General features: G+C 37.8%; 1 protein-coding gene across 1 annotated transcript in view; it reads left to right on the top strand.

The window, feature by feature from the left end:
• PCCA (propionyl-CoA carboxylase subunit alpha) overlaps positions 1-27,512 on the top strand; it is a 268,103-nt gene that overhangs the window by 195,479 nt on the left and 45,112 nt on the right. Inside the window, exons 20-21 of the mRNA XM_085215566.1 lie at positions 5,428-5,526; positions 19,558-19,611. Of these exons, the coding sequence (XP_085071692.1) occupies positions 5,428-5,526; positions 19,558-19,611 (153 nt within the window). The remainder of the gene's footprint in view (positions 1-5,427; positions 5,527-19,557; positions 19,612-27,512) is intronic.

Here is a 27,512-nt window from a genome sequence, read left to right as displayed (position 1 = left end):
CCTGTTGTGGGCTCCTCTCCCTGTCATGCTCCTACTTCTAAAGTAAGATAAACCAAAGCAGCTAATGGTAATTTGCATCTGTATGTGCTACTTTAAAGCAAAGAGAGATAATTTGAATGCGTGCACGTGTTTGCTTTATTCTAGTGGTTATGGGCTATTTGCTATTCTTGTGATTATGGACTGTGCCTTCTATGAATGTGCTTAATACTTTGAAATTTTGAAAGAAATGATGGCACCCCACACGATGTCAAAATGTGCATTTGAAATGAAAGCCCAGCAATTCAGATTTCTGGTCTTGTTCATAGCAGGTAAAAGACTGCCTTGATGACACTTAGAGCAAATGAGTTTCTCTCCTGCAGTCATGCACTGAATAAATTGCTTGATCTAGTTTGGCACAAAAGGACATGATCTATAAATAGTTAACAGAGCTTCTTTCAGGATGAGTGATCTATAGACTGGAACTCTCTCTTGGGGTCTTTTTTAAAAGTAAGTGCTGATATGAACAAAAGAAAAGTTTGTTTAAAAAAAAGAGACCTTTTTAATGAGGTTGAAACTCATATATTTTAACTTCCTTTTGAAAGCATCTGGACAACCACTTCAAAAGTAAAAATAACTAAACTTACAGTCACATTAAAAAAAAAAAAAGGAAAAAAGATCAGTCCCTGTTAATGTGATGTGAGTATATTTTTGTCAACAATTACAAGATATAGTGCAATCTAAAGCAGCCAGTTAATTTGAATCAAAGATACTGCTGTCATAAAGGCATCAGTGAGTTCAGCTTTTATTTGAAAGACACTATTTCCAGGCTTAAAGCAACTGTCTCTCCGTAGTACTTTACATGGCAAGTGATTTAGTAACAGCAGTCATAGGTAAGCCTGACATACCTGATGACTTCTTGGCTTCATTCTTCACCAGCAAGGTCTTCTAGACCTCTGTGATTTATTGAAAGAATTCAAGGAGGAGAACAACTGGTGGTAGATGCAGATTAAGCTGGTTATTGGGGGAGTTTAACCCATGGCAGTCCATGTGATCAGACAAACTGCACCAAACAAACTGAGAGAACTCATGGATGTAATGGCAAGACTTCATTGTCTTTGAAAGAGCGTGGAGGGTGTGAAAAGTATCTCATGACTGGAGAAAAGTGAGTGTTGCATCAATCTTCAGAAAAGGCCAAAAGCAAAACCCAGGGAATAGCAGCTTGGTCAGCATTATGTTAGTCTCTGGAAAGATTGCGAAGTGAATCCTGTTGAAGCACATTTTTGGGCATACCAAGAAGGAATTATAAGCATAAGGAATTATAAGCATTAATTTACTAGGAGTTAATCCACCTGACAGCCTTGGTAAATTGACTGGATTTGTGGACTAGCAGAGAGCAGCAAGTATTGTTTAACTTGATTTTAGCTAGTCTTTTGGCACCATCTTGCGCAACAAAATGGGTGAAAAACCGGTTGAGTGGTCAGGCTCGCTGGGTTGTGGTTAATGGTTTGTACTGTCCTCAGAGGTCATCAGAAAGTAGAGCACTGCTGGGGTCTATCTTGATACCATTCCCATTCAACAATTTTATCACTGATCTGGAGGAGATAATGGAAGTGCATGGTCATAAATGTTAAGAGATAACATAAAGCGGTTGGAGCTGTTCAATACAGTCAAGGGCAGTGCTGCCACCCAGTGGGACCTAGGCAGGCAAGAGGAATGGACTAATGGGAACTTTGTGAAATTTATTAGCAGAGGTCACTGTCTTTCTTTTGGACCCAGTATCTAAATGTGATCTTATGAATGTTGAGTAGAGGGAAATAATCACTTCTGTCTACCAGCAGAGCAGGATACTGCTAGACGTTTTTACCTTCAGGGCATGCTGCTGCCTTATTTATGTTCAGCTCTTACGTCTGCCCAGATCTCCTGGTCCTTTTTCACAGAGCTGTTCCCCAGCCAGTCAAGTCACAGTCTGTGTCATTTCAAGAGATTCTTCTTACCATGTGGTGGACTTAACAACTTGTCTTAAACTTCAATAAGCTCCCATTTGCTCATTCCTCTGGATGCTGTAGACTTTGTGGATGACAGTGGTGTCCTACAGTGTTGACTGTGCCAACTACTTGTCAAAGGTGCACTCCATCGTTTCTTCCAAGTTGTGATCCTGAAAAAAGTTAAATGCTTTATGGGTAATCAAACAGATCCTTTGCCGCTAGCAAATATAGCCTAAACAATGGGGGAAAAGCGTATACAAGAAGGAGAGACTTCTCCATTGGTGATGGCCAACAGCGGGTCCATTTTGAAGTATCTGGAGCTGGCTCTGCTTTGACATAGGACGGTGCTGGGCTGTGCTCACAGAGGCCGTCTCTGCAGTCCTTCTGCCACATATGTCCAGTACTTCCAGTAGGCATCATCAGGCAGGACACTATAGGCCAGAAATTAGGCCGAAAGCATCAAGTTAGAGTTGAATTCAACATTGTTCTCAGAGACGGGTTTTAAGTTAGTCAGACTCTAGGCTGACATGAAGATCTGCAGGCATAATGCAGGTCAGCATCGGGCAGGAAACAACTGCTCGAGCTGCCCTCCAGTCTCCTGGAAAACCACCTTCATTTCCAGGAGAGAAGAAGTGACATGTGCCAGATGTATGTGAGACTCTGCATTAGTAAATTAACAGGGCTATAACACTCAGGCTTGTGCTGCCTCCTCTAATTGCCTGACACGCATATAGAATGACAAATGATGTTCTTTAAAGGAAACGGAATGCAGTTTGTGCTTTGCAGCTCTTTGCACTATTGGTTAAGTTATGCTGGACATCAGGAACTCAGACCACAAGAATTGAAGGGGCTGCTACTGGTTCAGGTGCATAGCAGTGAAATTCTGCAAGTTGTGATCGTAGAATAAGCTGTGTGACTTTTCTAACAGTGTTTATTACCATTCTTTTTTTCTGAGGCCCTTGGATACAGAGACTTCTGACTTTAAAATAATTGTAAAGGAGGACTGTGGCTGCTTTTATCTTTTTTGCCCTTACAGAGGGACAAACAATACTATTAAATATATAAAGATATATATCTTCACCACCACCATGCCACATTTATTCATAATTAGCAGGTGAAAGCAGCTGCCTAAGAGCATGTAGCTCTATGTTCTGAGAAGACTGCTGCAGTTTAGTGAGGCAAGCATTAGATCGGATAATACTTTTTCTTCCTTCTTTTTCCTTCTAACGCTTTATTCTTTCTTGAATGGAGAAAACATAGGCAAGGCAATATGTTGTATACTTGTTTTCCTAAAATGCCAGTTTCTTTAGACTTGCTGTAGGCTTTAACTTTAGCATCTGTTCTTTTAGAGAGATTTCCACCAGAAATTCTTTCATACTAATTTAATTTGGAATCAATGATATCTAGACTTGTATAGACCCTTGTAAAGGATTTTAAGCAAATCATTTACTGCTGTGACACACTTTTACTTTTGTTTTTTCTGCACAATGGCGAAAGAGAGAAATATTAAATTGAGTTTGGCATGGAGATATTGAGTTATATCTTGTCACTGGAACACCCTTCAATAAGATTATAGATAACCCTGCAGTGCAAAAAGCATGGTGTACAGCTGAACCCTTTTGGTGGCCTGGTCTGGTATGCTTTTATAGCATCTCTCTTCCTCCCTTGGAGAAACGTGGCAAATGTTATTTTCAGGCCTGGTTCCAATGCAGACGGTCTTTCTTTGTTACAGTGATAGTAACAGATAGCTTTTTTAGTAATTGTTTTAGCAGAGTTCAGTTGCTAATCAAAGGTTGTTGAGGCAGAGCACCAGATTTGCTTTTCTCCAGACTTTTTCAGATCGCTGTTCCCAATAAAGGCAGTATTTGCTGATTCAGGTTTGCTGGGAATGAGTGAGCTGGATCCACTGGTGCGTTCCAGCTGCTTTTCTGTGCTCTGGGAATGCAAACCAGCTGCAGGTCTGGTTTAACTCAAGTCAGGTTTATGGCTGTTTTGCATCACTGGAGCAGTGTAAAGTACTTGAAGCATGCCAGCTAATCTGGCCTGTTGCTGAACCATTGTAAATGACTTGTTTTTCTTCTTGTTCTGTGCATGTAACTTTATTTTTAGCTAAAGCCTCCAGGAATTGAGTAGATTGTATCACTATAAGTCAGATTTTATGCTCTGAACTAAAGTCTATAAAATTAGAGGATTTTTAAGCTAGATTTTTTTTCCTTAGCTGAAAAAAAAAAAAAATATTGAATTATTGTTCCTCTGCACTTGGCTGCTATGGATTTCTTTTAAGCTACGCTAAGATTGCAGTTGCCTGTTCTCATTGTAAGATGAAATAATGATTAATCTGAGATCTAAAAGAGAAGGTTTTATAAGTTTTATTTCACAAAACGTGGGCTCAATTTTATTCCAGATGCAGTAATTTCATTGTAGTTTGCTGAGAATGAATGAAATATTTTGTGTCGTTATCAGTATCGTCTGCAATTCAGTGACTGCAAATATTCTGAGATTTTGAGAGAGGAGGGAAATCAGCCAACCATATTTTTTCTTCTATTTATAGGACATCTTCTAAATGAAATCTTATTTACCAACATCTGATACCATGATGACATTCAAAACATGCCGCAGATATTAATCAGTAATTATTTTATTCCACGTATAGCAGTATTTTTTTTATAATCCATCTCTTTTTCTGAGGCTTGTATAGTGTTGAATGAGTTACGTGCATATTATTCAGTGGAAGAATAAGGGAAATGTCATTACACCTTCTCTGTGATACACAAGTGTGCCTATGCTTCCTCCAGAACTCAGGAATTTTTACACAGAAATATTCTTGTATAAAGATCATGTTTGTTTGTTTGTTTGTTTCGGGAGGGGGGGAGAGGAATTGCTGCTTGTATAATCATATTGATATTCAAGTCAGAAATTCGTTCCTCTGATCAGCTGTATACTGCGAGAAAACATGACAGAATTTGCAAAGTTTTTCTAGACTTTTGAGGCAAAACACCGAAGAATTAATTACTGCCTCATATTAATTAAGATAACAATGCAAAACCCTTCATTAGAAGCATAGGAGAAGTTCTTCCCTTGGTCCTTGGAGAGAATATTATATGCAAGCCCTGTTGTGTGGGTTGCAAGGTGTCACTGGAATTTATATGCATTACTTGTCTAATTGCAGTAAATGTAGCATGTCCAGATAGGTTTAAAAGTTGGATGGCTGTTTGTTACTTGCTGGAAATCACTTGAAACCTTGCTACTTGGAGGCAGCTGTTCACAGGTCCTTCACCTCTCCCCAGAGATAGCTAGAAGACTCTGTTGTTGGACCCTGTCTTTTATGGCAGAAGCAGTAAACATGACAGGTTGTTTGGGAGCCATCTGTTTTAAAATGGTCGCTGCTTTGTATGCAGTAATGAACTTGAGATCAGTTTTCTGTCTGTCTTCATAGTAACAGCCTTGTTTGGTGTCACAACAGGTGGAAGTTGATGGGATGAAACTAAACGTGACCAGCGAGTGGAACCTGGCTCTACCCTTGTTGTCTGTCACCATCGATGGCACTCAGAGGACTGTACAGGTAAATTTACCAGCCCCTTTATCTGTGCAACTGAACTAACTTTTAGATGCTTGCCTCTAGATGCAAAAATATTGATACATGGGGTCTAAACTTTCCATATCATAAGAATTATGCTGTGCTGTGTGAATAATGGAGTCTTTGAGTTTTGAATGTGTTCAGACCTTCAGTGAAAAAAGCTTCTCTTAGAATTCCTCACTTGAAGTTTTAAACATCTTCCATCTAATTAGAAGTTGCTTGTTTTAAAAATTTACTCGAGTTTCCTAGTATCTCTTTCCTAGGAGGCTGGAATTACTATTTACAAAAAGGTGGGGTATGGCAGTAGAAGTATTCTCCTTCTCATCTTGGGATCATGTGTTTTTTCCACTTTTCAACCTTTGCAGGTTGAATGTCGTGGGGTAGTGCATCTTCCATGTGACTTTTTCTTCCATGAGCTTTTACGATTAGCCTTTATTTAATATTATTAGTTCCATGATTTAGGAAAAATGCAGAAAGCATCCAAAACCTGTATGGTTTGAAGAAAAGGAAAATCTGAAGATTATAACGTAGCCATACATTCTTTCCTTCTGACCACTAATGCGTTTGGAAACAACTTCACACAAAAGGATGTGCTTTTAACTGTCTTGAAGATCTGGGAAGGATAATGCCAATTAAAATTCATGTATTTGTTGAGGAATCATTTATTTATAAATTCTATTGATCCTGGAAATAGTGAAAAGGGAAAAAATGAAACAAAAAAACCAACCTTCTGGAATCATTAAAGTATTTTTTTTTGCATACAACATTGCCTGTTTAACATGCGTTAATTAGTAATACGGAGGTCAGATTTCTGATAAATTACAGTGAAGTACTTGCATTTGTTTTCATTTTCAGCCCTTGTATATTGCCCAAATGGAAATGTTATTTTTTCTGTGACTGAAAGACTCTAAGATGGGAAAAGAAAAGTTGTATCTTTCAAGGACTGTGCTTAGTGAGAGGGGCTGGACTAGATGATCTCCAGAAGTCCCTTCCAACCCCTATGGTTCTGTGACTGTGTGTGCACCTATGGGCTGTGAGTGTGAAATTTTCACTGCATGCAGATTTCTTGGTTGATTACTGCCAACTTCAAGGCTTGTGTATATCTAAAAAAGAGAGAAAGTATTATAGTTTATTTTTTGTATTTTAATACTGGTCTATTCTGCTGCTGTTTTACAAAGTAAATCCCTGATCACTAAGAGGAAATTGTACCAATATTTAAACATATAAAATCTGCTTAGGAGAAAAACGTATTTAGAACGGATACCTGCATTTAGAAGGCCCCACTGCAAGCTGAGTATCATGGAATCACAGAACGGCCTGGGTTGAAAAGGACCACAGTGATCATCGAGTTTCAACCCCCCTGCTATGTGCAGTGCTGCCAACCACCAGACCAGGCTGCCCAGAGCCACATCCAGCCTGGCCTTGAATGCCTCCAGGGATGGGGCATCCACAACCTCCTTGGGCAACCTGTTCCAGTGCGTCACCACCCTCTGTGTAGTTAATAATAGTTAAGAACAGTTGACTAGAAGTAATAGTGTAATATTTGAATTGGCACATAAAATTAGTTTCAGAATTAATGATGGTGAGATCTGAATAAGCTTTCTTCCAGGAGCTGAGTAAGCAACAGTGTTACTTGTGCAGCCCAAGTATGACTAAATTGTATGAAATTCAGCAGGGCTGGCTGTAACAACACGCAGTGAACTGGCTGCACGTATTTGTCCAGCAGAATGTGAAATGAATGTTGTGTTGAGGGACATGTTTTAGTGAGAACTATTGGTGATAGGTGGATGGTTGGACTGGGTGATCTTGTAGGTCTTTTCCAACCTTGGTTTCTGTGATTCTGGGAAATAAGTGCATATTTTGTATCTTTCTCAATGTTATCATGTAACCCTTTGCTTTTAGTAAAGTATCTCAGTAGCTTAAGAGTTATTAATCTTTTATCATATGTATGTAAAATTATGGGAACCTTAAACCTGACCTCTGGTATCCACTCACTGGAATCTAAATTGGTTTTTTGGTTAGATATTTCTCTGGACTTGCTCCTCTGCAAGAACCAAATTAGACAAGTGTATTCCTGTAGGTCAATTTGTCTCCAAAAGCAATTGACCCTTGAGTCTTCAAGTATCTTCTTTCAGCAAGACTTAGCCCTAAAGCCATTTAAGCAACAAATATGGATGAATCGAATAATTCCAGCTGTGCTTTATTAATTTTCAACCAGTCTAATTTCTCTTCATAGTTGGTTTCATTCTTCTAAATTTGTTCAACCAAGTACAGTCTTTATGAACGTTATATTTCTTTGAAGGATTGATTTATACACCTTCAGTTCGTTCCTATAGTCTGGCCCCAGTCCAGCAAAGTACTTAAGTGTAGAAGCAGGAAACAAATAATTTTAAAATGTTTTGGTTTAAAATGTATTTATGTAAATTATAGTCTAGACATTCAAATTGTTGCATATCTGTTGCACATTTAAAAATAAGTAATTAAGCATGCTCCTGTATTTCCACTCTTCTGCTGAAGGCTCAGTGTGCATTAAAGTAAAGCACAGCACTAGCAGTGAAGTTTAAGAAAACCTATGACTTTAAAATGCAGGTTTTCTAAAGCTGTTTCTAGACTAGGAGACCTGGGCATAAATCTGAGAGCCTAAGGAGAAGTGCGTGCTCTACTTGCAGCCTGTCTAGGGCATATCAGGGCACAGCTAGGATGTGCCCCTGCTTGTGCTTTTGTTTCCTTTGCAGGGAAGCCCATCTGCGTGTCACAGATGGGCACTGTGGAGTGCCTGGCCAGCTCCCCAGATGATAGAGAGATCCAGGGTCTGTTTTCTTACAGGATAAGGGCTTTCAAACCTTTGTGCTGATTTGGATTACTGTGAAACCGTAGGATGCTACAGAAGGTGATGAAATGATGAAAACTTTGGAGCACTGGAGCAAGAGGCTTCTCAGATACAGTCTCCAGGGATGAGTGTCAGGGCCAGACCCCACAGAATTTCTTGAAGCAGGCAGATTCCATCACTGTTTTTTTGTTGTTGTTACTTCTAGTAATTCCTCAGCTGATGTCAGTGTGCCATCATTTTCTCCACTTTTGACTAGAACATCTCTCATTTGAGGAGGCTGAATTAAATACATTGTGAAGGGTAAGATTTTGTGCACCAAGGAAATTAAATTTTTGTGTGCAGAAATATTTTGCTGAAATATTTCCCATATATTTTTCCAAAGATATTAGTAGCTCTGGAATTCGCATTAAACTGAGATACTGTGAATTTAGAATCTGTCTTTGCTGAAATTCAGGAAAGTGTCTATAGGCATGTACAGACATCCCCCAGTATCAGCACAAGCTGGGAGATGTAATGATAGAGCATAGCCCCACCAAAAGGACTTGGGGTACTGGTGAATGGTAAGCTGGACATGAGCCAGTGATGTGCCCTCACAGCCCAGAAGACCAGCTGTATCCTGGGCTGCATCTAAAGCAGCATGGCCAGCAGGGTGAGGGAGGTGATCCTGCCCCTCTACTCTGTGCTGGCGAGGCCTCACCTGGAGTACTGCATCCAGATGTGGAGTCCTCAGTACAGGAGATACGTGGACTTCTTGGAGCATGTCCAGAGGAGAGCCACAAAAATGATTTAAGGGACGTAGCACCTCTTCTACAAGAATGGGCTCTGGGTTGTTCAGCCTCGAGAAGAGAAGGCTCCAAGGTGACCTGAAAGCAGCTTTTGAGTATCTAAAGTGGGACTGTAAGAAGGAAAGGGTCAGACTCTTTAGCAAGTTCTGCTGTGACAGGACAAGGTGAAATGGTTTCAAACTAAAAAAGGAGAGATTTAGATTGGATATAAGGAAAAAGTTTTTTACAGTGGGGGTGATGAGGCACTGGAACAGGTTGCCCAGAGAAGTGGTGTATGCCCTGTCCCTGGAGACTTTCAGGCTGGAGGTCAGGCTGGATAGGGCTCTGAAGAACCTGATCTAGCTATGGGTCTCCCTGTTCATTGCATGGAGGATGAATCCTTTGTGTTTTCCCTCCAACTGAAATGCTTCTGTGATTCTATGTGGTTACGCTGTGTCTTTCTGAGGATTCAGATTTGAAGGGATTGGTTGTTATTTGATTTAAAATGCATATCTAGATTCTATTCAGATGTGGTATATCCTTTCAAGCAATGTGTAGAGAACAAATGAACACTGATTTCTGTGAAGGAGGAGTTGAAAAGAGGGTGTCAAATTGTGGAAAATAACTATTAGAGCTTGGACAGAAACTGGAGGGGAAAGCAGTGTTTCAGACTGGTATCCTGGAAAGTAACAATGGCTGGAGGTCAGAGAGCTGGCATATTTGGAGACCTTGAGGACTGTTGTATCCTTCTACTTTGCAAAAGAAAGCTGTGTATCAGTGAGCCCTATGCTGTAGGAGAAACTGTGTATACTAGATCTCCGTCCCTGAGGAGGGAGTGGGAGAAGAGAATAAGCTGGTTTTCCTCAGAGCAGAACATCACATTTTTTTCCCTCATGTGAACAACAACCTCAGGGAACCTCCAGATAAAACAATGAATCCAAGAAATCAGGAGGCATACTTTAACCTAGCTACAAGCCCTCTATTTGACAGCATGCTACAATCAGGTTGCAAAGTAGCTGCCTTCTGCACAGGGAGATTAGATTGCTTGGGAAAGAAGTTCATGTGGGAGGTCCTCAAACTCTCTTTGCTTTGGCACTGCTTGTATTTGAGCAAGTTCTCAAAAGCCAACCCAGCAACTGTTCAAATTCTGAGCCCCCTCTATGGCTAAATTTTACAACCCCTTAGTGCTGTTTTACAGTCCCTTTGAGATTATTCTGTTTAATTCTCTGCTTTTACTGATCTCGTCATCAAACCCTCAACCTATACTTATGTGCCATCTACTTGCAGGTCCCTACAGCAAAAGGATTCTGTGCCAAAATAAATTCCTTGTCGCCTTCTCTTGCTACCGCTCGTCCCTCTACCATGTATCATACACACCCTGCCACCCCACTGGCACACTGTCGGCTCTCACTGTGCTCTAATGAGGCTTCACACCCTTTAATGGGAGCTCAGTCATTCTGCCTGGAGCCTGGGAAGCTCTTGATGACGTTGGGCAGCTTCAGCAACACAGCATTATGATAGCAGTGGCAATGTCTTTCCTTCATGTTTTTTTTGGGTTTTAGGAATTTGGTCTATGCTGAACTGAGATTCAGAGACATAAACAGAGCTCAGTTAGGCAGAGTCCTGGCAGCTCAATATCGCTTCAATATTAGCCTTACTTTGAGCAGGGAACTTGACTACTTGATTTCCAGGGGTTACTTCCAGCCTAACTGTCCTGTGACTGTGTTGGACATCTCAAACTCTGTCATAAAAAGGTCTTTATCAGTCACAGCAAGAAATAATTAAGAGCAGTGGAGTTACTAAGCAAGAAAGTGATCTTGTAAAACTGAAATAATCACTCAGGCTTCAAGTGCTTTTGTAAATGAAATAATGAAATAGGTGAAGCTTTAACAGTGCAGTTTTCTCTGCTTGCAGTATTATGGGAAATTCGGTATTACCACTGATTTTTTTTTTTTTTTCATTTAATTTACTTATTGCATCAACAATTCCAGCAAGAGAAGAATATTCTACATCCTGGGATATGACAAATTTTAAGTGTTTCTTTAACACAATGTTTCTTTTGATTATTATTTTTCTTGTTTGTAATAACAAAAAACCAAAAATGTTGTAGGTTATGAAGTCTTTGTTCCTGGGAAATGTCTGACATTCTGGGAAATGTCTGATAGGAGAACAAAGCCTTTGCCCAAGCATTCATTTCCTTCAACCTGGTGGGGACTTTCTCAAATGTGCAATTTTTTTTTTTTTTTAATCAGTCTATCTGTATTTATTTATTTTTTTATTGAGATCCTCAAATGTAATCTATGACGATATGTTATATAGGCTTCTGATCTGAAGTATTACTTCATCGGTAATGATAACTCTGAAGATGATTTTGGAAAGATTTAGCAAACAGTGTACGTGAAGATTTCACCTTAGTTTGTTTTTCAGTGTTGTGCAATTACTGCACAGACTCCACTATTGCCCTTTACCTATTAATTGAGAATTCTTTTTGTTAGGTTACCTCTAGAAGAGGGACGCAGTGATTTGCAAATAAGAGCAGACATCTGAATTCTTACAAAGCCATAGCCTTGAAACTCAAAGATGATCAGTGGATGTGATACTGAGAAACTGAATTTTATTGCATCACTCGATGCTCCCTTGGTATTGGGGATAAGTACAAGCAGGCAATCAGATATCCCAGGTAAAAGATGGATACAAAACCTTTGGAATACAGTGTAGTTTGCCTTGCTGTGTTTCAGAGTTTTAATAATGATAATAATAATAAGATACTAACATCTGTCCATCAGGGTACCATTATTGTCGTTACTTCTTTCCCTGTGTTTTCAGAAAGAGAACTATAGATTTTGGCAAGTTACTTATTCAGTCTTATTGTTGCCTAATGATTGCTATGGCAATGTCACAGAATTACAGAATTGTAGGGTTTGGAAGGGACCTCTTAAGATCACCTAGTCCAACCCCCTGCTAAAGCAGGTTCTTTGCATTTCAGCTAACTCCTGTGTTGGAATAGATAATGAGAAGTTGATCCCTGTCCATACTGCCCATATTCTCCCTCAGTTGCTGCTTTCCAGTGCTGCAGAGCTGTTTGTTGCAGAGAAGCCTGTCTTTGTGGTCGTGTGGTGCCCTCAGAACATTTCCCATTTCTGTTGTTGTCCTTTTGGAGCTGTGGGGACCAGAACTGTGCTCTGCATTGGAAGTATGGGCAAAGCATAGACTTATACCATAATTTCGTGGTGTTCACTGATGTGTTATCCATTCTCATTATTAATTTTGAATGTTTCCTGTGGCTTTTTGGACCAAAACCAAGCATGAAGGTGACGATCTTATTCAATTATCTGTTACAATTCCAAAATACTGCTTCTGGGTAGAAATGACTGAGGAAGGGAGAACAGAGAACATTGAGGGCAGGGGAAAAAAAAGGGCAAACTTGTGGCAAGGAGGTTTTGCCAGGGAGCTTTGAAGCTGTGTAGCATGCCAGAGCACAGTTATTGATGTCCTGGTATCACCTGTGGCAAATAATGTATATGGTGAAGGTTGATGCTTCCCAAAGGATGAAGGAGCGTAGAGAAATTACAGTTAGAAAGAGTTCTGAAACTTGCCCAGTACACGTGATTTAATTTCTGAAGAATGTGAATGATCTGCTTTAAGTAATTATTAGGTCATTGGTCTTGCTGGGTTTGTGAAAAATTATGTTAGTAATTGTACCACTTCATCCTTTATTTCCAGAAATTGTAGAGAAGGAGAACATAAGGAGAATATAAGAGCTGTGATTATCACACGTAATGTATATTAAAACAAATATTATTATTATTACTTGATTGGCACTGGTATTTGCCAAAATTGTTAAAATGTAAAAGCGTACATATAGCCTATATGATGGGAGTGTGGCCAGTTCCTGAGTCATGAAGCTTTAAAAAAGGTTGAGTAACCTTTACTGTCATACCAGTGTACTTGTATTAAAATCTGCTTTAAAAAGCAAATCAGTTTAACTCAGGGCTGACTCAACACTTGTCCATGGTTTGAATGGAGAAAGTGTAAAGAGAAGGGGAAAATTCAAGGAAGTAAATGATCACAAGATTACAGATTATTGCAGCCTTCTATTTTTTATTATTTTTTGAATTGAGAAGCTGGGGTAAAAAGCATGTATCATCATCACCCTTAACAATTCTTTCATGAAAATGATTCTTTTTTTTCATCCAGGAAGGAAATGAGTCAACTGCTATGCCCTGTAAACCCCTCTGGGACTAATTGTCCACTTGTCAGAGAGAGGTCTGCAATAAAGCTGTATCTACAAACAGCACAGCTCTCCCTTTCTTTAATCTAATGAGATTAGTAATACCCTGTGCTACTCAAAGGGTTAATCAAGGAATGTTAGTTGTCCCCATATCTTATACCATACTTTTTTCCAAGGAGCTTTAAAATTTAATGACAGACAGTATTCAGAATGAATAGCTATAAGGATTCTGTATGTGTCCTAAGATCAAGGCATTGTTTTCAGTTATTGACAGACCTTATAACTTCATATGTAAATCTTAAAAGACAATAAATTGCTCTCTTGAACATGGGAATATGTTCACAGAGCGAAGGCAAAAAGGACATGGAAGAGTGAGAAAGGACTTTGGATCAATCTTGGAGCCATGATCAATATTATCAGATGAAGAATCACAAGGTACTGTATTACCTGCACAGCATCCCCGAGGAGAGCAGAAAATACTACAGTGTGTCAAAAGAAGATAATACTCCTTAAAGGTTAACTGGTTTTATGATTTAAGGTAGTAACAGCAGAAACTAGGGAGAACCAAACTCTTCATAGTAGTGTGAATGTGAATATCTGGAGTAAATGCTGGGCTGGAGTAAATGTCTTTCATGTTAATTCTTCTATTTCAGTCTTCCCTGTGTGTAGTTTTGGATAGCAATATTACTATTTTTGTTTGAGCCTATCATCCACTGCTTTATAACACCTACATTTGTCAGAGGGTTATGGGAGTGCATGAGCATTGTTGGAAGGTGTTCTTTGTAAATACGATAGCAGTGCTGCAGCATTAATACTAAACATTTCCACGTCAAACCCATAATAAAATTATGTAACAAGTAACACAAACATCAGGTATCACTCAATGAAACATTGTTTTTCCATTTTTCTGTTTATGGGAGGAGTTCCTAAGCTGCCTACTGCAATTAAATCTCAGGCATTAAGAGAACATTACTTTTAAAGTTTGTAGTCTGGTATATTTATGAAGGTGCAGTTCTTCTATATGAATTGGTACCTTGTAAGCCATTCGTGCTGTGCTTGGCATCTGTATTTGGACTGTTTGAGTGTAGGTTTTATTTAGTCCTTGGAAAAGGATTCAAGTAACTCACAAGTGCAGGGAGAGGCCAATATCTTAGCATGCTGGAAGGATCCCTTGTAAAGGGGAAGAATAGTACTATTTAAGCCAGTCTTAGAAATCTTGATCATCTCATTCCCTGCCGAGTGTCCTTGTATGAAGCTGAAAAGGTGGACGTGCTCTGAGGAAGAACAGCAAACTGAAGCTCCATTTATTCCGAAGTGTGATCTTAAACTGATAGTGGTTAGGAGTAGAGCAGCACACAAAATCCAGCTCAGTTTCCACCTGTAGTTTACTGCAGTAAGAGGAGGAAATGATGGCACCACTAGTAGAGAGCACTAGGTTGTGATAGAAGTAGATAGATCCCCTAAGTGGAAAGGCTTGCTAGACTGCACATTTCATGAATGTGCAATTCATTGCAGTCTTCAAAGTACAAGAAAGCTTGGTCCCATTTCTAGTCTGCTTGTAGATATGCTATCCAGTGTCCTGACCTTTTTATAAGAGATGGGAAAACATACAAGGAGGCTGCAGAAAGGGCCACTGCTGCTGCATGACTTCTCAGGTTAGGTTTTACTCTTCTGAAACTCTGCGGAACTTCCCTTGAGATTATCTGTGGGCTTGGATTTTATACTATGGAAAGGGAGTGCTGAAGTGAAGGTCTGTTTTCTGTAAAGGTTCCAGAGGAAGATGGAAAATAAGGTGGATAAAGCCAAACTAAACTTCATGTCCTGACAAAATGTAGATTTCATGGAACTCCAAAGATTGGACTGACACAGGTGGATGGTGGAATATTTCAGACACCCTCATATGCACAAAATAATGAGTTACTATCAGCTGAATATAGTATAACTTTAGAGGATAAAATACTGTGTTTTCACCGCCTCAACTGTGGGGGATATATATGTATATATATATGTATGTATAATTGAACCTGCCTGGGGTTACAGGTACCATTCAAAATGTGAGTAGAATTCCCCTCTTAAAATTTGTATTATAAGGCATTCAAAATTTCTGGTAGCTGATGTTAAGCAGGAGGCGTTTGAAGAAGTTCTGCATTTTGAAAAACAAAACTGTGCTAGGAAAACACAGTTTCACTCAAATTTTTGTCAGTAATCTTCTGGAATTATTTTAGATACTTATCAGCGTGTTGTCTGGGTTTGGGATTTTTTGTTGTACATTATCTGATACATGTTGTCTGACATGTCATGTAGACATGCCACCAGTTGAAAAAATTGCAAAGAAGATTATGACAGTCTTTGCATTTTCTGCAACAAATGGTCTCCAGCTTTACTTTCAGCCAATAACAGTAGCATATAGTAGCTGAAGATAGATGTGTTTGGGAAACTTCAGTATGTTACTTCCTGCCAGTGAATATTCATTTTGAGTTGACACGTTGCTTTTTGATTTGTAACCAAAGCAAAAAATTGCTTTTGGTCTATTTCAGTTTCTTTGTTTTGATGCCATTTCTTCCCTGCAGCTGCTGCCATCAAATAGCTTGGAGATAGCCCAAGATAACAGAAGATTTGTGAAAAATACTGAATTCTTGTTATTGTTTAATAATGTCTGTGTCAGGTTAGAATCTCTTTCAATAATATATATATTTTATATTTGTCTGAGCTGCTTTATCCTTCTTCATGTAAAGGTTATTATCGTTTTTATCTAAAAGTGCTCATCCACTGCGGGCTTAATGCAAAGCTGATTGTAACCCACTGCATCTTACAATGAATAGATCATTGATACTCAGCTAAGTGGAAATAATTTTCTATGGCAAAGCAGAAGAATTTAAAGTAATATCACACTAACCTCTGGTAATTTACTGGGATTTACAGATTAAAATGATTGTTTGCGAAATGACTGTGGGATAGCATACACTTAGAGCAGGAAAATCAAACACAGTATGATTGTGTACATTTGCCTGTTTTTACATGCATACATAAGCATGTTGTTTGTGTATACATAGCAGATGCAGTTTTACATACTCTAACCTGTGCGTAAAAATACGTATCGTATTTATGTAACACTCATACCCCTTTGACAGCTTTGAGGCTACAGATGGATTTTTTTTAAGTTGTGATTTCGTTTTTTTCCAGATTAGATTTAGCTTGTTAATATCCAATAAGGAAAAAAAATATATACTTTTAATTCATGTTATGCTAATTAAGATAGTCTGAACCTCAGTCAATTGAACGAACCAGAAAAGTATCAGTTATGCCTAAGATCATGTAATTGATATTGGCTATGTAATTTTACTGTACTCCCAGGTGAACACACAGTGCTGTTTTGTCTTTGTTCAAGTGGCTGGCTTCCTGTGCTTTTTGGTGTAAACCTCTTAGTAAATAATTTGCAATTTATTAGGAAAACAATGGCAGTACATATAATTAGTTATTCTCTTATGTTACCTCTATTTGATTACTTTCCTGCTATCACATGCAATATGAAACCATCTATTATGAGGTATAGAATATGTAAATATCTAACTTAACAAGAGTAACTGGAGACCGGTCCTTTTTCTAAAGAGGTGGAAAATAAAAGAATAATTGTTAACCGTGTCCTTTCATTTTCTTGAAAACATCAATTACATTTACAAATCCCAGAAACACAAGCCCACCAGTGGAACAGAAATAACTCCTTTCAATATGCTTCAAAAAACCTAATCACATCTAACAGCTGAAATTTATTTACAACTGTAATTTGAAACATTAATTATGATAATGTGCTGACTTCTTTTGTAATATGTTTCTCAAAAGCCTGGCAATTTTCTTTTTGGTCTTGGTGTAACATATGTTTTGTGACTTGCAGAATTTCTCTACCTTTCTTTCTTGTTTTTTTGAAAGACACCCAGATGGAAAACTTCTTTTTCTCCTCTGTTTGTTAACTGTTTTCCTCCCTTTCCCCATTATTATTATATATATTTTTTGTACTGGCTGTTAATTCAAGGAGATAGATTTTAGTGCCCACACTGACTCTCAGTGTATTGGTGACTGAATGCAGTGTGTCTATTTTGAACACAGTAAACAGCAGTGATGATTCACTGTACGGTGGTACCACAGCACTTTAGCAGTGTCAGACCAGTAAAAAGGCTGTGTTATATCTTTGTCTTGCTACTACTTTTAGAAAGTGCCTAACTGATACATATATTTTGTTTTATATATAACCCACAGTTTGCTAAATTAGTTTTGAAAGGACTTGCTGGCTTGTTTGGCTGTAAAGACAATTTGCATGAGGAAATACTTACATGGTTTGATTCTTAGTTGTGGAAAATAAGTCTTCACATTACCTGGCTTTACTTAGAAACCTTTAAAGAGAATGACAAAAAGACTCTATTTTTCGTTTCATTTGTGTCATGTTTTTAAGTTGTGTTTTTCTGTGTGATGGGAAGTTTGGCCAAAAAAATGGAATTTTTATTAGGACATGAAAAGGTCTCTAATGACCCTTGAAAGTGGACAAAAGGGTAGCACAATAAGTGACAGAACTCTAACGAGCTTGGAGGGCATTCCAGGAAAAAAAGAAATTAAATCCTTTAATTTTTTTCGGCTTGCCATTTTCTGACAGCTTATCAAGTGATTGGGACTTGTTTGTTTTGGCATGAGGTTCATTCATTGTAGGCAGCCGGTACTTTGTTCTTCTTTGTGGTTTCCAAAACCTGATTGTGTTTACCCTAGACTGTGGGAAAAGTGTATATTCCTGTTTCCTTTATAAAAGTAAACGTCAGGTTTTGTATGAAATTTTATTTCCCATATTTTCCATTCCATTAATCATTATTGTTGAAATATGTCAGGCTTTGGCAGATCATCCTTTGTTTTCATATGATTGTACAGATTGCAGTGTCGGTGTGAGACCTGTTAAGTCAAAAAGTGAGCATGTTTTGGCCATAGTAATTATTACTTAATAAAGTGTAGCCGAGGAACTTGCACCATCATTAAAAATGGACTAGAATTTAATTTATTGCTGTTGAACTCCTGTAGGTGAATATCTAGCTATTGCATAGCATTTCCTCGCTTAGTCAAGAGAAGACCAGACTAGAGGGAGTCATGATAATGGCCCTTTGCCTACCTGGAAAGGTAGATGTAAAAGGATACAGAATAATCCTGTCTGTGATGAAGAAAAGGAGAAATAATGTTCTGCAGTTGCAGCACAGAATGATGAAGATGCTGAGAACTGCATAGGGAGACTGTAAAATCTCTGCAATTGGAAGATTTTAAGACTGGGTTAGATGTGCATCATTTCTGAGTGACTTGGTATGTCTGGTTCTACCTGAGGTACCAGACTAAGGAAATTTGCAGCCCTACTGCTAGGATTTGTGGTCTGTGAAATGCTAAAGATCTCAGTGTGGCTCTTTGTTGGCATTTTAATACCCATCATATCAATCTGTTTTTGGATGTATGCGTGTCACTGTGTAAGTGTTAGGTCTGCCTTCCACGACTAAGGCTATGATTCTGGGTCTCTATGTACAGTAACTTAATTGCAATAGGAAAAGGAGAGCAAAAACTTTTTGCATTGAAGAGAGGGATGATTCACAAAAAGAAGGAATTCTTTCTAAGTTTGACATGTACACGTTATGGATAACACTGTGTTGAATCAATAAAAGTTCCTTTCTGTTGTCTCGTGGCCGACTGACAGTAACATTTGAAGGCTGTTTAATAACTTCAACCAACTCCTGAAGACATTTCATAAGGTCATTTTTTCATCATTTTGTAAGTTTGCATTTTAAAAAGAGTTTAAAAAGTCTCTCATTGGCAGATAATAAATATAACACTGTGGGCACCAAGAACACAGAATCAGAAACTTAGAGATGGCAGAAACCATAACATTCATCCCTCTGCAAACCTGAGGTTGTTCTGCATTGTACTTGGTCGTATTTGTTTTCATTGCTCTTCAAAGTAGTTTTTTACTGAGTTGACTGAAACAAAAGCAAGAACTGAAGTACGAGTTAGACTTATGTTACTGAAAATCTCAAAGGAAATGGTTATGTTTAATCTGTTTTATGGATAGATTTTTGTACTCAGTTTTTATTACTTTACAGTGATAGAATGCAAATAAAATAGAATTTTTGAGGAGCTTCTAATCAGTTTTTACGATGTTTCTTTTTTTTCCCCAGAGGCTTTCTCGGGATGCATCTGGAAAGACAAGCATTCAATTTCTAGGCACAGTGGTAAGTACAGATAACTATTGTCAAGAGTTATGTTGGTAGAGTATCATGTAAACAGAAGATAAGTGAATAGCACTGGCAACGTGTTTAAGATTGCGTTTGTGAAGGTTGGCATTATGTATAAACATTCTGAGCCTACACCTCAATTTAGGCAGATTTTTAAAGATATCTTCCGAGGCATGATGCACAGTATCTGCACTGCACATTTCAATTGATTCAAGTTTGCCTCTGATTCATTTACAGTGGATTTAAAAGTAGCTGAATATATACTTGTAAGCTTATTGCAAGATACTCATGTTTGATCCACATCACGATCAAAATCACTCTTCCTACCTCTGTGGCTTCACTATATCATGCACCCTCACATCCCAAAGGCATGTCTGTAACTGTCTTATACAAAGACTACTTAGTGATGCAAAGTACTATGTCCTTTACTAACTCTAAACAAATGTGCTCCTAGTTGTTCTTTTTTTTTTTTCTTTTTTCTTTTCTGAGGAGAGTTTCACAAAAATTCCTCAGTAAAATAGATTTATCACTTGCTGTTATGTGGAAGAGAAATAAAGGTATTAGGTAATGGAGCTTATAAACATATATGTGATTGAAGCAGCATCCAGTTCTGTAATTTGCATGATTAATATGCTGTCATTGAATTTTTTAAAGTTCCTTAGGTACCTAAAGATAGTTCTAAAAATTAAATAAAATTATCCTCTAAGTATATATATATATAAATAAAAGTATCCTCTAAAGTAAGTTGTCTTGATTACTGCCAATAGGCTTCCCAGTAGTGGCTCTGACAGTGAAAAGCCCAGGAACAAAATTTTCTCCTTAGAAGTTAGTCCTGGCATCTTCATGCACTATAAGTTTTGAACAAATACAGGTTAAGATTGAATATGATAATGCTTTCATTCTGCTTATCATTGATTCTTCTACAAGTCCTGTGAAGCCATTTTTGGGGACGTATAATGTGGCAAGAGTAAACTCGAGACAACATATTTACTTGCGTGTTTTATACAGATGAAGTATACTTCTAATGTTTTTTGTTTTTTTGAGTACGTATATTGATGCACATACACTTATTTGTGTCTTATTCAATATCAAGCAGAGCATCAATTACAAATAAAACATAAAAGGTAAGTTTTGCATAAACAAGATTGTTGCTGGCTGACTGATCTGGTAGGCTTGGGTGAGAAGAAAATAATTATTCCCAAGTAGGTAAGATACAAACATACTGCATCTTCGTAAGAAGATACTGAAAAGAGTGTAATTGAACACCAAAAGTGGTGCTGTAGCACTGGGAAAATTCTGATGAGATGTTTGTTAGTGGCATTAAAAATAAAATATGTTGTTAAGTGAGACTTAAAAACATTTTGTATTCATATGTTAAAAAGTGACTTGGAGTTGTGCTTATGGACTATAACTCTTGTGCTGGATGTGTCGTACAACAGGAAAGAAAAGGACAGAAGAGAGTACAGTTTTGATTTGCTTTTGACTTTATAAAATTAAAGATGAAACAGTTGGTGGATTATAATATTTGTCAGGTCTTACTGACTAGCCCATGTCATACTTATCGGATCCTTCTAATTTTGTGAAATCAAGTGTATGATTATAATTAAAATTCTTAAAGAAACTAAAAAAACCCACCACTTTATACTACTCTGTCCAAGATTTCTGATTTAATATAAGCTATGTGTATGTCCTGCTGATCATACCCAAAGAGAGAACTTCAGTGAGCAGGATAGACATGCAGTAGTAAAGTCTGTCTCCTAGGTTTTGCTCTGATATCAATTTTCCCGCAGAATCCAAGCCAGAATCATCACCTGAGTACATATCAGATCTTCTAGCCTAGTCCTTTTCCTTCTCCTTCCCCTTGAGTCCCTTTCCTTTCTGTAATTTGTCCTTTTCACCTTTAACGTCCTTGCGCTCTTCTGTTTTCAACATAAACCTCTCAGCCCTTGTGATGAGTGGGAAGTAATGGTTTTCCTTACAATGACAATCTCTACAAATTGCCCACACATATGTATCTATCCAATCTATTTGTGCACCTGCATGTATATGTCTACATATGCACAAATGTAAATGTTCTGTCAAATGAAAGATATTACCCTGAACAAAAGTTTTAGAACTACATTTTGGGATCTCCATTATATATTTCTTACTAAACATTTACTAACATAGAAGTGCAGTCAAAATAGAGAAAGGAATATTTAGCAGCAAGAAACTCTGTTTTCTTGTTATTATCATAATGTATTGCCATCTACATAGTAAACTGTTTATAAAGTTATTGCTCTGGTCACTTTTTTCATAGTGGGAAACACTAAGGATAGCTGTGAGCATTGAGTTACTTTTGTGATGGGACAAATTTGATGGCACTGGTGTGAGGTTAGTGTATGCACCAGCTGATCAGGAGCACAGCTACTTAGCAGGTCAAGAGACTTTCAGCTTAGATAAATGGTTTCACTTGGTTTTTTGACATTGATCTGTAGAAACAGTTCTGCTGCTGGTTTTTGATGAAACACAAGCCTCTGCTTTGGGAATCCAGCTGACATTCTGAAAAGAAGTGAAACATTTGTTTGTCTATTAGAAGCATCGTTGGTCTTTCATGTGGCTAGGTGAAAGACAAAAAAAAAAAGAACCCTACATTGCTGCAGAAAAATGACAGTTTAATATGAATTCTGCTGCATAACATAGGGCAAACGCAGACAGTAGGGTAAATGTGTTTGTGTTAATGTGGCAGCATATTTCTGCTGTTTTACTGATCTTTTTCTGATTATTCATGCCTCTGTCAGCTGAACTTCAGCAATAAAATAAATCTGGGCAGGCAGCCTTTAACACAAAGAGAGCTGCAAGTATACAGAAAACTGCAGATTTTTATGGAAGCATTAAACTTATTTTAGAGTATGTGTAATGTCCTCTGTGCAGAATTTCAAGAAAAGAAATGCTTTCTTGTGCACAGATAGTGAGTTGCCTGGCTCCATCACATACACTCCATCAGTGTCACCTTTGGGCTGAAGACTATGCTTGGCAACAGTGTTCTGGTGGCCCAGTGGAACACTTCCTTCAAAAGAAAGAGTCCCAGATAGTGATAAATGCTTCTCAGTATCCTCTGCTCGTGATGTTTTTTTTTGTTTTTTTTTTTTTCCTTCTCACTTTCTGTTCTTTAACATCAGAGCATCAATGTAGAACATTACAACATTCCTGTGAAAGAACATATATGGGACAGATGTTAGTCATGTTTCTGAGTATGTTCATAGAATCATAGAATCACCTATGTTGGAAAAGACCTCCAAGATCATCCAATCCAACCATTCACCTACCACCAATATTTTCCTCACTAAACCACCAATATTTTCCTCACTAAACCACGTCACTCAATACAACAGTGTTACTTGACCATGCTCTTCAGTGGTGAAGGTGGTGCAAGAACCCATGTAGAATGAAATCTAACTGTTTTGGCCTAGTAATCATGCCATTTTTAGGTACTTCCAAGTTCCATAACACATTTTCTTGGTCCAGCCTTCTCACTGGAGGTTTTTCCATTGCTTCAGTCTCATTCCTGATGGTTTGGTGTTTTTTGCCATATTTGATTTATGAAACATCAGAAGTTTTGCTGTGGAAATTTATGCTGTCATATGATTAATATCAGCCTGTTAATACTGTGCTTAAAATTTTCTGGACCTGCTAACTATTTAGTGATTTACCCCATCCTACTCCTGCTGGGTCTGCAACTTTATTTTGAGAACTCTATTTTGGAAAATTAGTCCTGGTCAATCCCAGGCTATGTTTTTTAGCATTGTTAACATACATTCTAGTACAGTAATAATCATTGAATATTAATGACTTTTTGATTGTACTTGAACTGCTTCCAGATAAATTAGCAGAAGGATGCTTCATAAACAATCAGGGTTAGGTATGTTGCCCATATAGAAATGTTTCAGGCATTTTCTAAAATGTTTGCCTTTGCTTCCTGGGTTATTGCACATTCATCATTTATACATCTAGAGTTACCTAGGAGCTACAGTTTAGGTAATTCTCATTGCTGATTCCCTTTCCCACTCTCACAACTGCTATGACTTGTCTGCTCTTGCTTCAACAGTAAGCTTCCAAATTCTCTGTCCCATTACTGAGTCTTACAAATTGTCCTGGAACTTTCAGTCTTTATATAATCTCATCAGCTTTGAGACAGTTTCATCCTTTTTTCTTTCTCTTTTACAACAGTGCAGAAGGTGTCACTAGGGAAAATGGACAGGTGCTTCTGGATGCATTAACTTCTGAAATTTCCTTTTGAACACAGACAGGAAGAATCCTGAGACTGGCTGGAAACTTCTGCAGTGTTCTGCAGAAAGTGGATATTTCATGCAGCAAGCATGGATTCAGCTTAGGTGATACTTAGGTTCATCCTTAGGTCTGGGAAGTGAAAATTATTCCAACTCATGTGATGTGGATGATAATGTGGATGGTACAGCTACACATGTCCTTCTCATTTTAATTCTGTTATATATTTGTATGTTTTAAAGCATGAAGTATAGAGGATATGTCAAAGCTGTCAGTCGGAAGCAAATTCTCAAAGGGACCTAGAAGATTTAGAAATACCACACTTACCAAATGCCATGTCATAACTTAGATTGTCTTGGGATTCTTACTTTGGATTCCATTGGAAGGAGAAATAAAGAGTGCTTGGAGTTATTTCTGAATTTTGCTTCCATGACTTAAATCAGAAGTTTATATGTATTTCAGTCACGTGGATCCTGTGTGCCCCAATGCGGATGCAGTCCTAGGTTGCAGAATGGCTAGAAGTGGGTTTTTTACATAGATGTTCTAAATGGTTTTCATTTTATTTATTCATTTTTACTCTTGGCTTTTCCTTCTGTTTTCAATTAAAGTTTTAATTTGCAGAGGAAATGTGTGATCACATCAGAGACAGGTGAGAATTCCCTAGGATGTCGTTCATGTGAGTGAGTTGTACAGTGTATGTGCTGTCTGTAGTACAGCATTCTTTGCATATAACAAATTATGCACCTTATACCTCACCATATCCCTCAGAAACAAGCAAATGGAAAAATAAGGGTTTCCGAGTTTTCCATACGTCCTTTGACAATTTTCTTTCTCAATCAGTCTGGTAATGCTTTAAGGACAAGGATTGAGCTTGGCTGATTAACCTGTTTGTGACTTCTTGGAACACAAGTTGACAGGTTATCTGAGTGTAACTCAAGTGATTCCCTTTGGTGGACAAAGATTTACTGATGTTGCAAAAAATTATTAGTTGCTTTGTCTGACAAAAATGTATTTGTTTTTTAACTGTATGAAGACTGTTACATCATAGTGAAGACGTAGTGCATTTTTCTGAAGTTGTCTACTGACAAATAATAAACATATATGTAGCCCATGTTTTTAAAAAGCTTTTTGATAGCTGAAGCTTTGGCATATACCCAAGAACTGTTTAGGAGGTATTAATTTATATGGCTATGAAGCTTAACCAGGGATCTTAATGAAAGAAAGTCATGATGAAGTTAGTAAAGCTAATTTAAATCTCTGAAAGTACGTTTTAAATTAAGTTTTTATTGATAATAAATATACTGTGTTTCTCATTAGTCTTCTAGGCTCCATTGGTAATATCAGTAAAATAAGCATGCTTAACAAAGATTTAACATTAAAAATGCTATTAATGTGACCCTTGGTACACCAGCACAATTAGATTTCAAAGTGAGCATTTAGGATGTAACAGCGATTAATGACAACCATCGAAAACAATTTTGAACTCCATCAGTTTAACTCAGGAGGGTAAACTTAATATGATAATTTATCTAGTTGAATTGTATCAGCTTAGCAGGAAAGTATGCAAATATGTGACCCTTACCTAGAATCTAAATGGATGCTGCTCTGATAGATTTATCAGTTCCATTAAAGAACTTTAGGGAACTTTGGAATTTCAGCAATTGTTCCCTCGGAGGCTGAAAACCAAACCTGATCTCATACTGGGACCATTCTGGTCTGCATATTTCCATAATTTGCCTTTGCTACTAATATGACAGCAAGACACAAATAACTGTTTCTAATAATATCAAATGGAGTTGTGGAGGACAGCATTTTAATGTAGTAAAAGACCTCCCTGTGGGGTTGTTATTGCTGCTATAGAACAGCAGTTCCACAGTTGCAACAATAGTCTCTTAATTGATTCGTTTAATTAGCAAGAGATGAAGCTTGTGCTGCGTCTTGTCATCTGTTATCATGGGGGTGGCTACAGGGAGAATCTTTGCATTTGTCACTCTTTACATACGGGTTTAAGTAGAGTAAAAGGAAACTTCCAAACGCATTGCAGCTGTAGAGGTGGGCTTTAATCAGAATGTTTTCTCTGTGTGCTTCCACAGAGGTTGTCAATGTGTGGTCGTGGCTGGCTCAAGAGCTGCAGTCTGTCTCTGCGATAGACTTTATGACAAAGCATTGTTTTACTGGGGAAAATCTTAATGCAGATACGTTTGGCATTTCTAACCTAAATATGCAAATCTAAGTATTATAGGAATGGTGGATTATTTGGGGCATCGGTGTTGTAACAGTTGACTAGATTTACTTGGAAGAAATAGGGTCAGATTAGTGAAACTGGCCATCTGGCTTGTGATTGCTTTTTAGTGGCATTTTTGTTTCCAGTCTGGATAAACAATGAGTTACAGGACCACATGGTCCATGGTAGGAAGCATGTGTAAAAGAGGGACATTCTTTGTGGCTGGTTTTCCCTGGAGTAGTTATGCATACAGATACAGTGCTGTGCTTGCTTTTGGCAGATGAAGTCATTTTTTATTCGGATCTATTTTATTTAAACTTCAGGGGTATGTAAACAAATATATTTTAAAGCTATGTAAATATATCAGAGCTTTGGTTTCATTTTCCTCCTCTCGTTGGCTTAGTTTTATCTTCTGTTCAAGGTTATTCTTCCTTATGGAAGGAAATATTTCTAGAGGAGGACAAACTTCTTGTTAAATGCTAATTAAGAAAATGAAGGTTACATTGGCATGCTTCCATTGTCATAGCACTGACCTAAGATAAAGGATCTCTTATTAATCTGAAATAAATTAGTCAGAGGGAGAAGCAAGTGATTCTGTGCATGTAAAACACTCAAAGTGTCTATTCCTGCTCTGTTTTTAAATGCCCGTACTTCTATTTTGTTGCTGTTACTTGTTAGTTTGTTTTTGTTTTTCCATCGGTGTATTGGCTGTGCCATTGAATTTTGGAGTGTGCTGCTGCTGTCAATCATTGTACCATAGGGGCAATGTGCTGTTACAAAAGGTTTAGGGTTTTGGTTTTTGTTTTTCCTTTTTTTTTTTTTTAATTTCCTTTTTTTTTTTTTTTTTTTTTTTACAATTTAAACAGAGATTTCACCCACTTATCACTAAAGATCCCATGGTAATTTCCACAAGGTTCTGAGATTGCTTCACATTCTGAGAGTCTTGGCCAAAGTCCACTTTGTGTAATTACCTTCTGTCTACATAAATCCCTAATGCAATTTTAGATGTGTTTGGTATTTTTCACTTCCTGTCCTAAATAGAGAAAATATTGCCACACGCTGCTCATAATTACTGTGGGTTGCATCCTAAGATCAAATAAAGAGATTCCTGTAAATTGTCTTTGTCAATTTTGTTTTCCCATTGTTAAAGCACCGGAATACATGACAAAAGATGAGTAAACAGTAGGGTGTGTAATTAAATTCACAAACTGATGTAATAACTGTTTTTGGTTTGTGGGTTTTTTTGTTTTTTTTTTTCTGTTCTGTTACATTTTGGCTGTCTGTGAGATAAAATATTTCTACTGATAGGACTATTACTGAGGGAAAAGGTCAACTTTGAGGCCATATCAGAGGTCAAATTTAACACACTGCCATACACTTTGAAGCAGGTAGGATGCTGGTATGGGAC

This window comes from Meleagris gallopavo, chromosome 1 (genome assembly GCF_905368555.1).
Source record: "Meleagris gallopavo chromosome 1, MGAL_WU_HG_1.1, whole genome shotgun sequence".
Lineage (NCBI taxonomy): Eukaryota > Metazoa > Chordata > Aves > Galliformes > Phasianidae > Meleagris > Meleagris gallopavo.
The sequence above is the reverse complement of the archived record's forward strand: the minus strand, read 5'-3'. Positions and strand labels throughout refer to the sequence as shown.